We start from the raw sequence: 14,451 nt of genomic DNA on the forward strand, positions 1-14,451 counted from the left end.
ACTACAAAAAATTAAAAAAACATATGATGTTGATTATGAAAGAGCAGTAGCAGGTTATCAACATTAGATGTTACGATGAAGCTGACCAAAGAATTTTGAAAAAAGTTATAAATTATGATAGGGAAAATATAATAGAATTAATAAACTATATTATAAAATATATAATATATTTTATATTATTTTATAATTTTATATTTTAATTTTTTATTATATAAATTTATATAAATATATTATATATTTTATAATATATAATATATTTATATAATATGTTAAAAAATATATAAAATATATAAAAAACTATAATATATGAATTAATAAATTTAAAATAAAAATTTTGTTTTGAATTTCATATACTTTTTTTGTTTTAATGTATATATTTAACATGTGTAAATATGTTTATTAATTACAAAGTAATATTAATAAATGAATTAAAAAACTATTTTTTCTTTACTTTAATATTGTGCAATTATACCTTTTTTTTTTCATTTTTAAATCATTCTTTTTAACCACTCACTTTAAACCATCTCTTTCTTAAATGATCCTATAAATTTTGATATATGATATAATTCTTCAAAAAAATAAAATTTTTTAATTTATTGAAAATTAGAATATCGGAGCCAAATTCACACAGGTAAGCTTAGTCATTAGGTCTGGATTATTTTTCTTTCTTTATTTTTTATTTTTTTTCAATTATGTGGAAATAACTCATAAGTCTTAACCACATTTATATTTATATACATTTTATCAATATTTACAAAAAAAAAAAAAAAAAAAAATCCGCCAAATCGTATACCTGCTAAGTGTGCAAAAATTTGTAAGTTTCTGTTGCCCACCTGGCTAGCGCCCAGTTGTCGTGTACCTTACTTCTATGGCCTTGCTTCAGTGAAATGGCAGCCATCATTCCTCTATTTTCTGATGGGCCTGTTAAAACGAAAGAAGCAGCTGCCAACATTTTTTCAGTTCAACTGCAAACACATCAAACCTGCTTCTCCTCTTCCTCATTTATTCCATCTACCTGTGTCTTCCAAATCAGTCTTCCTCATAAAGTGTCCCAATGACTAGAAAACCTTCGACTTTTCAAGAAAAAAGTCAACAGATTTCTTATTTCTCAATCCTCACTGCATCCCTCATACAACTTTGATGTGCTATAGGATTTTCTACCTCACTTATGAAATAAACATAATGTACTGAGAATGGACATAGGAGAAATTCTAAGAGTAACTTTGATATGGATCCCAGAAGGAAAAAATATGAAAAGGGAGAAATGGCTAAGCTAACTTGGCAAAGAAAAAGAAAAAAAAAAAAAAAAAAAGAATTAGTTACAACAGACAGGACTAACTTGAAAAGATGGATCTTAGTTTTATGGACAAACAGGGAATAAAGAAGGTAGGTAAGTAGGAAGGTACAGCTTCACAATTTATGAAAATTTTTAAATTATAGTTTTCTTACACTTTAATTATATTAAGACACATCTGTTATGATTGTAAAACAAAGCAATCAAATTAACTATAAAAAATGTAATGGTGAACAGTAATGCGAGTTCCTGTCCAGCAATTATCCATTCACCAGCCAACAGACTGAGGGTTCGAATAGCAGAGACTTCACTCCCAAAACTCTATAAGATACTCGTGGGGTGTGTTGGGGGGAGGGGGAGGGCTTATGAAGTCCAAACAGTGTGACCAAAAAAGAAAATAGTTATGTGAATTACACAGATGCCTTAACAAATGGCTATACTTGAGTCTACATCAGTCGAAAAAAAAGTGTTTGTCATTAGTTTATAAAATAACAATCAACTCTCCTACACCACACCATAAATTAATCAGTACAATTTTAAAATTATAATTATATTATTATAATTTTTCATTATAATATAATGAAATATAATAATTATAATTATTATAATAATTCATTTCAAATTATCAGAATTCTAAATGCATTAGAAAAATGTTAAATTTACTTTCCTTCAATACTTACCAAAAAATTTATTGTTCCTTTCAGATTACTTCCACCCATGTTTGTATAAAATCGATAATCAGCCACTAATAGTAATGAACATCTGGTTTGGACTGGTTCCCAATTATATGGATCAAAAGCCTGTCTCTTTACTATTTTATTTTCATAGGTGGAAAACTCCTCCTCATCTTCACCAGCTGATGAATTTCCCTCCTCCTTCACATAACTACAAAATTTTGTGCTGAACAACAAAAAATACTGTATTAATATATTTTAAATAATGGTCAAGGTTTAAAAATGTGGCTATTTATCTAAATTTAGGGCCTGTATGTACCAATTACCTTATATTAAAATTTAAACATTAATATTAAATGAATAAGAAACTCAAAGAGTTTCTTATTCGGCTAAGAAACAATATGGGATGTAATATCCCTTAACTTAAATAAGTTCATGTCACCGAATTGAAGCCTGTGGCTCTTCATATAATTAGTAAATATTAATATTTTTATTATGTACTTTCTGCTTTTCTAGCAGCTCTTCACTGTTCTGACAGCAACAAAAAATGCTTTGTTCATGTAATTGGCTTAGATTTGCAAAAACCTTTTGCAATTTTCAAAAATGTATATAATCTTAAAACTGCTTTACTTAAATAATGTCAATTAAATTTTAAAATATGTTCATATAAATAAATCTGGTATAACCATATTATTACCTTGTACCCGTGTTTCACTCAGGATTTCTCAGTGAGTGCAGGTCACAAAGATGCCTCCAACGATCTCGATCTTGAGCCTCTCTCTTCCATGTTATACCCATATATTGATTTTTGTTCATTTCTTTTATCATGTGGATGTAAGTAGGGTCCACCTTTATTTCCAGTAAGGCACTGATGACTGCTTTGTGTTCTATGGTATCAAATACTTTTTTAAAATCAATAAAGATAAAACATAGAGGTATTCGGTATTCTCTGCATTTTTCTGTTAGCTGTGAAATGACCTGGATATGATCTATTGTGGAGAAGCCTCTTCTCCACAATGGAGTTGTCTTCGAGTGTTTTGGATTCTGTTCATGATCTTATATATGTGAGAGAGTAGACAGATTGGACGATAGTTTTTCATGTCTTCCTTCTTTGTTTTTTTGAACAGAAGTATGGTTTTTGAGGTTTTCCATTCCTCTGGAATCTCTCTTTCTTTGAAGTACCACATGAATCTGGCAGCCAAGGCTTTGAAAATAATTGGTCCACCTTGTTGGATTTCTTCAGCCTTAGCATGATCAAGTCCTGAGGCTTTACCTTTACTCATTTTCTTAAGGGCATGTTCTATTTCTTCTGGAACTACATCTGGTATATTGCTTGGTTCTGAAACTTGGAACTTAGTTGCATAGAGATCATTATAAAAATTCTGCACAATTTCTTCTATTTTCTCCATTTTGATTCTGTGAAGCAGATGGAATTGACTGTTTAAAATTTGTCTTTCTATATTTTTTTCAGGCTGGTTTTTGCCTGCACGGCTTCTCTTAGTTTTTGTATCTTTAAAGCTTTGTAGTCTTCTGGAATTCTTTTTCTTAGTAACATACAGATAATTTTGTATTCTAGAAAATTTTCTTCAGATTTCTTCAGTTATTTTCTCTTTGTCAGTAGTTCTATAGTTTGAGGTGAGAGTGGTTCTCTTTGCTTTTGTTTCACAGGAATTTCTGATGTTTTCTTCCACTCGTTGAATTTATCATCATCGTCAAATTCCTGCCATGTACCCTCAAAGGGTGTATAGGATATGATAGTACTACTACATGAAAAATTTACATCATTACTAACTTCCTATCTACAATTTTCCTTCAAATCAGTCTGTTACTTGTCAAGACTCCAACATTATTAGATCTTATATTTCTATCATCTAAGGCGCTTTCTACTGTATCAATCCATCTATATCTTGGTCTTCCTCTGGGTCGTTTTCCTGCCAACCTGGAAGAGAACACTTGTTTTGCTAATCTTTCCTTACCCATTCTGTTTAAGTGACCATACCACCTGGGATTAGCTCTGCTAACACATTCCTGGATGCTGACAATGTCAAGTTCTTTCCTAATATCCTCGTTTTTAATACGATATTGCCATTGATGCCATCTGTTCATGCTTCTAATCTTTCTTAGGACTCTCATATCTGCAGTCTCTAGTCTTTGGTTAAGTGCTTTACTTTTGACCCAGCTCTCAGATACATAAGTTAAAACTGGTTTGAACACTGTCTTGTATACAGCTAATTTAGTGTTTTGGCTAATTTCTCTTATTCCATATAAATTTATTCAGTTAACTTCCTACCATACGAGCTTTGTTGATTCTGTTGTTTATTTCCATATTTAATTTACCATCTTCAGTAAAAATCATGCCTAAGTAGCTGAAATGTTTTACTTGTTCCACAGGTTCTCCGTTCACAACACAGTTGACAAGTTGACATTTTCAACGATGTTACCTATTTTCATTGTCTTTGTCTTTTTATTGCTGACCTTCACACCATACCTATTACAACAGTCATTCAATTTAGTCAGGGAATCATGCAGACTTGTAGCAGATTTATTTAGAAGTATAACATTGTCTGCATAAAGCTCTTTGCTTTATGCAGACAATGTTATACTTAGACGATTTACAACTCAAATAAAAACAAAGTATTGCTTGATATAATGCCCCATTGACACCATATAAATGTAGTGTATTGAATAGCTTCTCTCTTGGCACTTTGTCATATGCCTTTTCCAGATCGACCAAACTTAAATACATATTTTTGTTATATTCCCATGATTTTTCGACTATTTGTTGTAAAGGGATGATCTGATCCTGACAGCCTCTATTTGGCCTGAATCCAGCTTGTTATTCACCAAACTTTTCTTCCACAATTCTTCTCAACCGTTTCTCAAGTATACTAGCATAATCTTACCAGGAACACTAAGGAAATACCTCTGTAATTCTCACATTCAGTTTTATTTCCCTTTTTATATATGGGTACTATGAGAGCTCTACTGTAATCATTGGAACTTCATCCCTCTGTCCATGCCTTCTGAACTATGCAGTGCAACCACTGTAAGACTCTTATACCACCATACTTCAGCATTTCTGGTCAAATATCATCTACTCCTGCTGCTTTTCCACATTTCAAGCCTTTGATTGCTTTTTCTACTTCTAGTATGGATATGTATTCTTGACTGTATGCCTTTTGAGTGTTTTTTTATCGCTGTGCTATCACTGCTTGTTTTATTGAGCAATTTTTCGAAGTAATTACTTCATACTTCAAGGATATCTTTTTCTCCCTTTTCATGTCACCTTGATCATCTCTAATTTCTTTTACAGCACTCTTTCCTCCATTTCTGAGCTTCTTCAACCTCCAGAATATTTTGCCACCTTGATATTTATTTTCTATGTTCTTGCCAAAGTCCTCCCATGACTTTTGTTTAGCTACTTTTACACAGGGTTTAGCTTTCTTACATTTGTCTCTGTATTCTCTTAGAGCACAAGCTGACTTATTTGCCAGGAACTTTTGATATGCTTTCTTCTTTTCCTTCACTGCTTCTTTTACTTCCTGTGTCCACCATGGAGTTCTGATTTTTCTATCCTTGCAGACAACCTCACCACATGCCTCTCTGGCTGAATCAATCAAGGTTTATAATGTCTGCTTAATAAGCAGAAAGAAAGAATATGACAGTATATTAAGCTATTCAAGAGATTTTATAAGAATGTTTTTTTTAATGTTATTATTATTTTTTCATGCTGAAGAAATTCCAGTACATGACAGGAAAGCAGAGAAAAAGGAGTCACCACAAATTTTGTATAAAAGTATAATTAATAAGGATGTAAGGACCTAGATTTTTTTGCTTGCAGAGAGCTGAATAAGTGGAATGGGATACCAGAAGTGGGTGTGAATGCTTTGCCAGTGAATAAGTTTAAGGAAAGATGTGATAGGTACTGTAGAAATGATGGTTAGTGTGAGCCTCCACAATGAGGCTACAAACTCCATGGAGTTTCCATTATAACAACTAATTTCTGGCACATGATAAAAATGATAATTTCCGTTATAAAAATAATCTTTCAATCAACTTACGGCAATCCATCATTTGATAATGATTCCCAACTGTATTTGACATCAGAACCTCTATAGACAATCATAGTAGCATTATCTTCATTTGGCAGATGTCGCCATGATGGCTCAACGATGTAAGTATCTTCAGAAGTACGAATTGCAGCAGTAAGAACTCCATCATCTATGTGAGCACTAACATCTGAATTTTTTTCTCCTTATGAGGAATAAAAAAGATAAAACACAAAAATAAATTTGGAAGAAAAATCCAAATGACATCAAACATGACAATGACAATTATCATATATCTATACCTGTGATGTATAGGAAACAATCTTTAATTTTCATTGAAACTGTGTTCATGTTTTTTTTTCTTCTTTTTCACAAGTTAACTTTTAAACATCAGTTTGTAAATTAATCAAAATGCAAAATGCCAAATAAATGAAAGGAATGGTAAAAATTGAGAGTAAATATGAAAAAATCAATGCTAAAATTCTCTTGGCCATAATAAAAATTTGATATTTTGTGAGTTAGTGTCTGGGGAACAGATATAAACTATTAAAATGCTTAAAAAGTATAAAAACTCTGAGAAAAATATCAAGGGATTTTCCTGATGCAGATATTTAAACAGCAATTATCACTCATGTTTTTGTTAAGAAGCATAAACATCATCATCATCATCTTCCTTATACCCTCTTTTACCTTGCGGTGTCGAGGGCCCATTGATCATCGGACCTCACTCCGTTTACAGGATAAGGTGGTCAGCCTTATGCCCCGGTGTATCCTATGGCCTGTAGTGTTGAGTTCTCAAGGCCGGTTTGCCTACTTTGCGGGATGAAAAACCCCAGATAAACTGGGGAAAAACCCTACTTTCCACTACCGAGACCGGCTAACTTGGCTATTATGGCTGAGGAAGATCCTTCAGCTCCTCACGTCACCGACGGGAATCGAACCTAGGACACTCCTTCCCCAGGCATATGGTTGCGAAGCGCATAACCACTAGGCTAACCTTTTTTTTTTTTTTTTTAACATCTTTATTATAAACTTTTGCAATTATTTACATCATAATGAATTCTATATACAATATACACATTTGTTATACCATTATTTCAATAGAAGTTTCATTTTATATTATATCATCATGTCATAATATAGTTGTTACATTACTGTTCTCTTAAAATGCCTTAACTTCCTTTACTTATAAACAGGGAATCTCATCTGTTAGTTACATACACATTATTTTCTCTATTACATCAATTAAGGTATAATTCAGCTTTTTTTTTTTTTTTTTTTTTTTAAATATACAGTTAATTCTATTTACATACCATATATATAATTATATATCACACTTATTATATATTTAACAATCTATATATTCTACAAGATAAATCCTATATACATCTGTACAGCGAAATAACATTCGCATGCAATGAAGTAGGAGAGCACTTTTTTTCCCTGCGGTAGGAGATCTGTTCCAAGTGACTCAGGTGCTGTTTCCTCTGGTGGAGGTGGAGAGTTAATATCCTTCCGAATTTACTTCCGATTTGCCCCATTTCCACCAGGAGTGATGAAGGTGTCGTTCTGTTGTTGGTTGGAGGGTTCATCTGATGTAAGGTTGGAGGTTAAGTGTGTACCACTAGGCTAACCGCACGGACTAGTTATTATCATTGCTACTATTATTATTAGCATTATACCTCCATGGAGGCAAATGACCCATCGAGATGATGATGATGTCAGTTATGATAATTCTAAGCAGCAAGCCAGAAGAGTCAGGTGTTGTACGGAAAGCGTAATCTCCAAGTAAAGGAAAGTCCAAGCATGAAAAGAAACTAGCTCTCCAAGTTAAAGACAACCCAAAACAATTCTATTGTTACACTGCAAGTAAAAGAAAGAATGAATTTGCAAGAATAACTCTACTGCATGCAGATGTATGCAGTTTTGTTGACTGATGAATGCCATCAGTCAACAAAATTAGTTGAGCAGCCATTTTGCTAAAAGCTATCAACCTGTGGATGAGGAGGAAGTACTAGAACTGTTGCATAAACTGAATAAAGTGTTCAGCTGAACTGGTATTCCCTTAATAATGATAACTAATATTTAAGGAATTGACAGCGTATACTAGAAATATAGATTAAATAAACTTTAATATATACTTTCCGATATTTCGGCGAACGTCACATTGCCATCTTCTTGGGAACTTACTAAAAGACACGTGCACACGAGTACTAATAACAGCAAATGAGACTGAAGCTAGGAAGCTAGCGTTTCCTAAAGTCCTGATGGTGCCCCCTGGCGGGCTGTATTGGTAGTTCTTGGCCTTTGGGCTGAAGTTCTTCTGATAAAAGTTTCCCAAATTTGGGGCAGTTTCATGCATCCAAATTTGTTGAGGTTTGGCATGTTCCTAAGGGCCGAGGCTGATTCCATGAATAGTCTTTCATACTTGAACTTGCTGCGGTGTATTAATGTGGCTTTCTTCCATCTTATTCTGTGGCGAGTATCCAGAGCATGGTCTGCAAGCCCAGAGTGGCTGTACTGGTAAAATCGGATGTAATCCTTGTGTTCTGAGATTCTGATATTTGCTGTCCTACCTGTTTGGCCAAAGTAGGACAGTTTACAGCTGCAAGGGACCTGGTATACACCAGGTAGGTCTAGGGGAAGTGATTGGTCTTTGGTGGAGCAGATAACAGATGCCAGTTTTCTATGTGGTCTGTAACAAGTGGTCAAGTCATGTTTTTTTAGGATTTTATTGATTTTTTCCGAGGTGCCTCTGATGTAGGGAATCGTGATAGATTTAGAATCTTTTTTGTGAAGGGGAGGGGGTGGTGGGTTGTGGATAACTGGGTTAAGTATTTTTGGGATTTTTTGGAGGGGGTAGCCGTTGGCTGAGAAAGTGTCACGGATGTGATTTAGTTCAGTGGTTAGGGCTTGATCATTAGAACAGATTATTTTTGCCCTGTTGAATAATGTTTTAATAACTCCATATTGTTGTGAGGGGGGGTGGTGGGATTGTTGGTGAAAGTATCTGCCTGTATGGGTGGGTTTTCTATAAACTGAGAAAACCAAGGTTCCATCAAGTTGGCGGGTGACTAGTGTGTCTAGGAAGGGGAGGTTATTGTTTTCCTCTTTTTCCAGGGTGAATTTGATTCTAGGGTGTTGGTTGTTTAAGTGTGTTAAGAAGGAGAGGAGTGTATCTGGTTCATGTGGCCAAATAGCGAACACATCATCAACATAGCGAAGCCATATGGTAGGTTTTTGTGGGGCTGAATTTAAGGCTTTCTCTTCAAACATCTCCATGAAGAAGTTGGCCAAAGAAGGTGGGGAAAGTGGTGAACCCATGGCTGTCCCCTCTATCTGTTTGTAGAATTTTTCCTGCCAAACGAAATAGCCTGAGTTCATTGTAAACTGAAATAGGGCTGAGATATCGGGAGGAAATTTAGCTTGGATTAGCTCTAAGGTTTCTTTGAGGGGGACATTCGTGAATAGGGAGGAGACATCAAAACTGACCATTATGTCATTATGTTGGAGTGTAAGGTTTTCTATACTGGCTTTGAAGTGGGCTGAGTTTTTTATGTGATGGTGTATTGCCAGTATAGTGTGAGAGCGCTTTGGCTAAATGCTTGGCTAGTTTGTAAGTGGGGGAATCAATGCCATCCACTATGGGACGTAATGGCACATTTTCTTTGTGTATTTTTGGGAGCCCATATATGCGGGGGGGTCTGGAGTTATAGGGTTTTAGTCTGTTGGTAATCTCCACAGGCCAAGAAGTGACCTTCTTAAGGAGCCTATGGAGTTTTCTAATTTGTGAGTTGGTGGGATTGTAATCAATGGGGAGGTAAGTGGAACGATCTAATAATAAAGCCTTGAGCTTACCTGTGTAATCTTTAAGATTAAGTACCACAATGGCGTTTCCCTTATCCGCTTTGGTGATCACTATTTTTTTGTTTCTTTTCAATTCTTGTAGTGCCTTGTATTCACTACTGGATATGTTGGATTTTGGAGGTTTTGCTTTGTTGAGAACACAGGCTACATCCAATCTGATATCGTTGGCGATGTGGTTAGGCAGTTGGCGAATCCCGCGTTCAATTTGAATCATTAATTCCTCGGCCGGTAATTTCCTAGGAGCAATGGCGAAGTTGTGACCTTGGTATTCCCTTGAACAGGCTATATAATTTGAGTCTCAGAACAGGGAAGATTCCACAGGAGCGGAAAGAATATATGGTGATCCCATTGCACAAGGGTGATGCAGAGACCAACGTATCCAACTATCGACCAATTAGCATCTCAGGAGTGATGGTGAAGATTTTGGAAAAATTGGAAAAAGTCTCGCATTCAGAAATGGATTGATAGTAAATCTCTACTTTGGAATGAACAGCATGGGTTTACTAAGGAAAGGCCATGTTTTAGCAACTTACTCACATTCTATAATAATGTCACCAATTGGGGATGGATACACCATGATAATTTTGGATTTTGTTAAGTCTTTTGACAGAATACAGCATGGAATAATGTACCAGGATATATAATATTTTGCTGAAATGTGTAAATGTAATTGAGCAGATAAATAAAATTTGTGTTCATGTGATATTGTAGCATTCTGTATTAATCTTAAGAAACTAATATATCGCATTTCAAATAACAGTAGAGTTCAAGTGTCTTTCTTTTCTTTTTTAATCAATAATTCCATTTTTCTGTATGAATTATTATTATTATTATTTGACACCTCCAGGAAGTCCAAAGACTCATCGAGGGAGAGCACCTGCTGTACAACTCTGTCTTCACCACTCAATCCACCAACTGACTGCAACTACACCAACGCCATCTACCGCCGACTACCACCACTACTATTTCCACAGACAATCACAAATCCATCGAGATGATGGATTTGTGATTGTCTGTGGAATCCCGCTGTGAGCATGAACAAACATCCATGCCCACGGCGGGATTCGAACCCACACCCCTTTGGCTGGAGAGCAGATGCACTAACTACTCAGCCAACCAGGCTAGCAAATATATATACATTACAAATATATATATATATATATATATATATTTTTTTTTTACTTTTTTTTAATTTTATGAAATTTGTGACAACAAATTTCACATATCAGACACATGATAGTACCACTTCAGCACACAATTAACATCATGGGAAAGGAGCCTCTAGTACACAAGAAAACTCTGCTTGGGAATGCTATCCAAAGATAGCAAATCCCAAGCCATTTGGATAACACAGTTTTCACTGTATTATATTCTGATTTAATTTATAATGATAAGAAGGAGATGAATTATCTCTGGATGTTTGTTTTTCTTTAAACAAACAAACAAAAAAAAGGTGGCCTTTATTTCATAAATGATTTATAAGAACAGATAACTTAGAATTTGAATTTACATCTAAATACTGATTTATTAAGATCATTCAAACTCACCAAACACTCTTCCTTCAAAAAACTGGTCCTTATTAACCCACACCGGTTGCTTGTTACCTGAACCATCAACTGTAAAAGCTTTAAAACGTGGTGAGAGCAATCCTTGTGCTGGATTCAAAATGAGACGGAATTGCCTGAAAACCAATGCACACATTTGAAAGAACTAATATTTGAAGTAAAAATGAAACAATAGCATTTTCTAAAGAATTCTTGATTTTTTTTTCCCCATTTGACAACAGAACATTATCACCACACAATAATACTTTTATGCAACTTCATAAAAAAAATCTACAAAATCTTTAGTATGAGCAGAAAACTTTAAACAATCAAAACATAGAAAAAATAAAATCTAACAAATATTTAATCCAAAAACAAATAATTCTAAATTTATAAAACAATACAAAGAACAAAACAGTACAAAATTCTAATATAACAACACTGAACAAAATATAGACAGTCCCCAACTTATTACAAGTTGCTTTTTGCAAACTTTAACTTAAAGTTGGGTTTAATCTAATCACCTGTTAATCGCATCCTATTGCTTACATGTTCCCTGTATGAATGTATATGGTGCTGCATTAACATTTTAAAGTTTATTTCTGTTAGTTTCATTTACAGGATGCACACACAAATTAAATTTTGGCATTTATGTAAATTGAGGACTGCCTGTATTAATATAATAAATTAATTATGAGAATCTCATCTCATCTCCCTCTTTTACCTTGCGGTGTTGAGAGTTTTATTAATCATCGGACCTAAACTGTTCACAGGATAAGGTGGTCAGCCCTAAGCCCCAGTGTATCCTATGTCTGAAGTGGTGTTGAGTTCTCAAGGCCGGTTTGCCTGCTTTTTGGGATGAAAAGCCCCAGATAAACTGGGGATAAAAACCCTACTGACCATGCCCAAGACCGGCTAACTTGGCTATGGCTGAGGAAGATCTTTTCGCTCCTCACGTCACCAACAGGAATCGAACCTCGGACACTCCTTCCCCAGGCATATGGCAGCAAAGTGCACAGCCACTAGGCTAACTGTGTGAACAATTATGAGAATATAAAATAAAAAATACTTAATATAGCTATTCAACCTTTCATATGAAATTATCAAAAAATAACTCAACAAGTGGCTTCTTTCTTCTCTTCATAAAGCTCTCAATAACAGGCTAAAGTATGAGCTATTTTCTCTTTAGACTTTAAGACCACAAGGCATCAGGATCTATCTTCCAATTACTTTGTTCACCTGCATAGTGACATTAAAAGGGTCACTTTATGGGTATTATCCAGAAATTTTTTCATCAGAAAAAGAGTTATCCTTCCCTTCATGGTTACATGGTGATCAGCATTCATTATTAAAAATTATAGAAACAACAATGAACAAACCTTCAATTAACAGTTGATCTTTGACTAGGTTAATGTGTCAAATAACTTCTAGTACAGCACCAGGTATTTGTATCTTCAGTTATGAAACACTTTGATTATGGGGGGGGGGACTGAAAAGTTCTGTTAAACACCTTGAACAAAAATTATATTAAAGCAACTCATAACCACAAGAAAGAACATATCGTAAAACCCTTTAACCCCCATGTTTCATCAAATTGTAATAATTTATTCTTTTTCTTTTAGAATATATAAGAAGACATCAATTCCTTCATGGTGATTATCACAACTTTTCAGCATGCCCTCACATATTTGACCAGCAAATTCCTCTCTCTCTGAGCTTTTCTCTGAGAGAGCAGAGTTTGTTTTATTTTACCTACCTTATTTTATTTATTTTTAAATAATGATGATGATTTAAATAATGTTAATCTCCTTTCAATTCAGGTACTAGGAAGTCAGTAGAAACTGCTAAGACCTAATGAACAGAGTGAATAGCTATATTAATCACTATTATATATTCCATTACTTTCAAAATAATTTCTTTGTTTAGCTTGTCAATGATCTTGCAGATAACTTCATGCCACAATTGAGTGAGTAACTAGTTTAATTACAATTATGAATTCAAAAATATAAGACTTATTGATAAACTGACCATAGATTTTTAATTCGTACGTATGTTCGTACAATATTGCCTACCAGTTTCACTAGTAATTGACTAGCTTTTTCAAGGCTTGCACAGTATAAAAAAATGATAAATGCAAAAAAGATTTAAGAATACAAAAAACGTTAGTACCTGTTAGGTAGCTAAGATAACACATTCGCGTGACATGTCTGTATGAACTGTGACTTTCTACTAAGTATCATGAACACGCGTCACATGCAAATGTGTAATATGATTATTCGCATATTGTAGTTCTGTTGAACTGAGAGAATTAATTAGATTTTTCCAAGCATCGTTCAGTATGGCCCCTTGATTTCTGTTTAGGTTACAGCCTGTATGTAGCACTACTGCTGCTTCTTTGAATAATCGATGTCTGTAATCATCATCTACATAGGGCATAGAGCTGTTATCCCAGTCTATAGTATGGTTCGAAGTTGAAAAGTGATGTGCTAAACCAGAGATGATCGTTATGTTGTGATTTACATTGCCAACATGTTCTTTCTGTCTTATTTCCAGGCTTCTCGAAGTTTGTCCAATGTAGGAAAGACCACACATGCATGGAATATTATACACACCTGGATATTTATAAAATGGAACACTGTCCTTAGGAGATCTTAGAACTTGTCTGATGCTAGTAGTTGGTTTAAATACAACCCTGATGTTATGGGCTTTTAACAATCTTGCAATTTTGGTGGAAATTGAACCCATAAAGGGGATGACTGCTGTTGAAATTTGCTGAGAGACTGTTTTTTCTTGTTGGTTATCTTTGTATAGAAATTTGTTGATGATGTTCGAGGATAACCTTTTGCGATAGTGTTATATTTGGGACAGTTCTGTCTGAACTTCATCGTCAGAGATAAAATTTCTGGCTCGATTTCTCAACATGTGGATGATGCTCTGTTTATGTGACCTACGATGGTTTGAAGAGTAATGTAGATATCGTCCAGTGTCCATAGGTTTTTTGTAAATGGACAGTTTGAAATTGT

The 14,451-nt window shown here is 34.4% G+C and overlaps 1 protein-coding gene across 1 annotated transcript in view; it reads right to left on the reverse strand.

The window, feature by feature from the left end:
• Positions 1-14,451, reverse strand: part of Tace (ADAM 17-like protease Tace) — a 238,743-nt gene that overhangs the window by 201,839 nt on the left and 22,453 nt on the right. The window contains exons 3-5 of the mRNA XM_090406973.1: positions 11,432-11,565; positions 6,030-6,222; positions 1,975-2,194 (exon numbers count right to left, since the gene is read on the reverse strand). Coding sequence (XP_090263099.1) covers positions 1,975-2,194; positions 6,030-6,222; positions 11,432-11,565 — 547 coding nt within the window. The remainder of the gene's footprint in view (positions 1-1,974; positions 2,195-6,029; positions 6,223-11,431; positions 11,566-14,451) is intronic.

Source organism: Typopeltis vanoorti, chromosome 17, assembly GCF_054136105.1.
Source record: "Typopeltis vanoorti isolate ZY-2024b chromosome 17, IOZ_Tvanoo_1.0, whole genome shotgun sequence".
Classification (NCBI taxonomy): domain Eukaryota; kingdom Metazoa; phylum Arthropoda; class Arachnida; order Uropygi; family Thelyphonidae; genus Typopeltis; species Typopeltis vanoorti.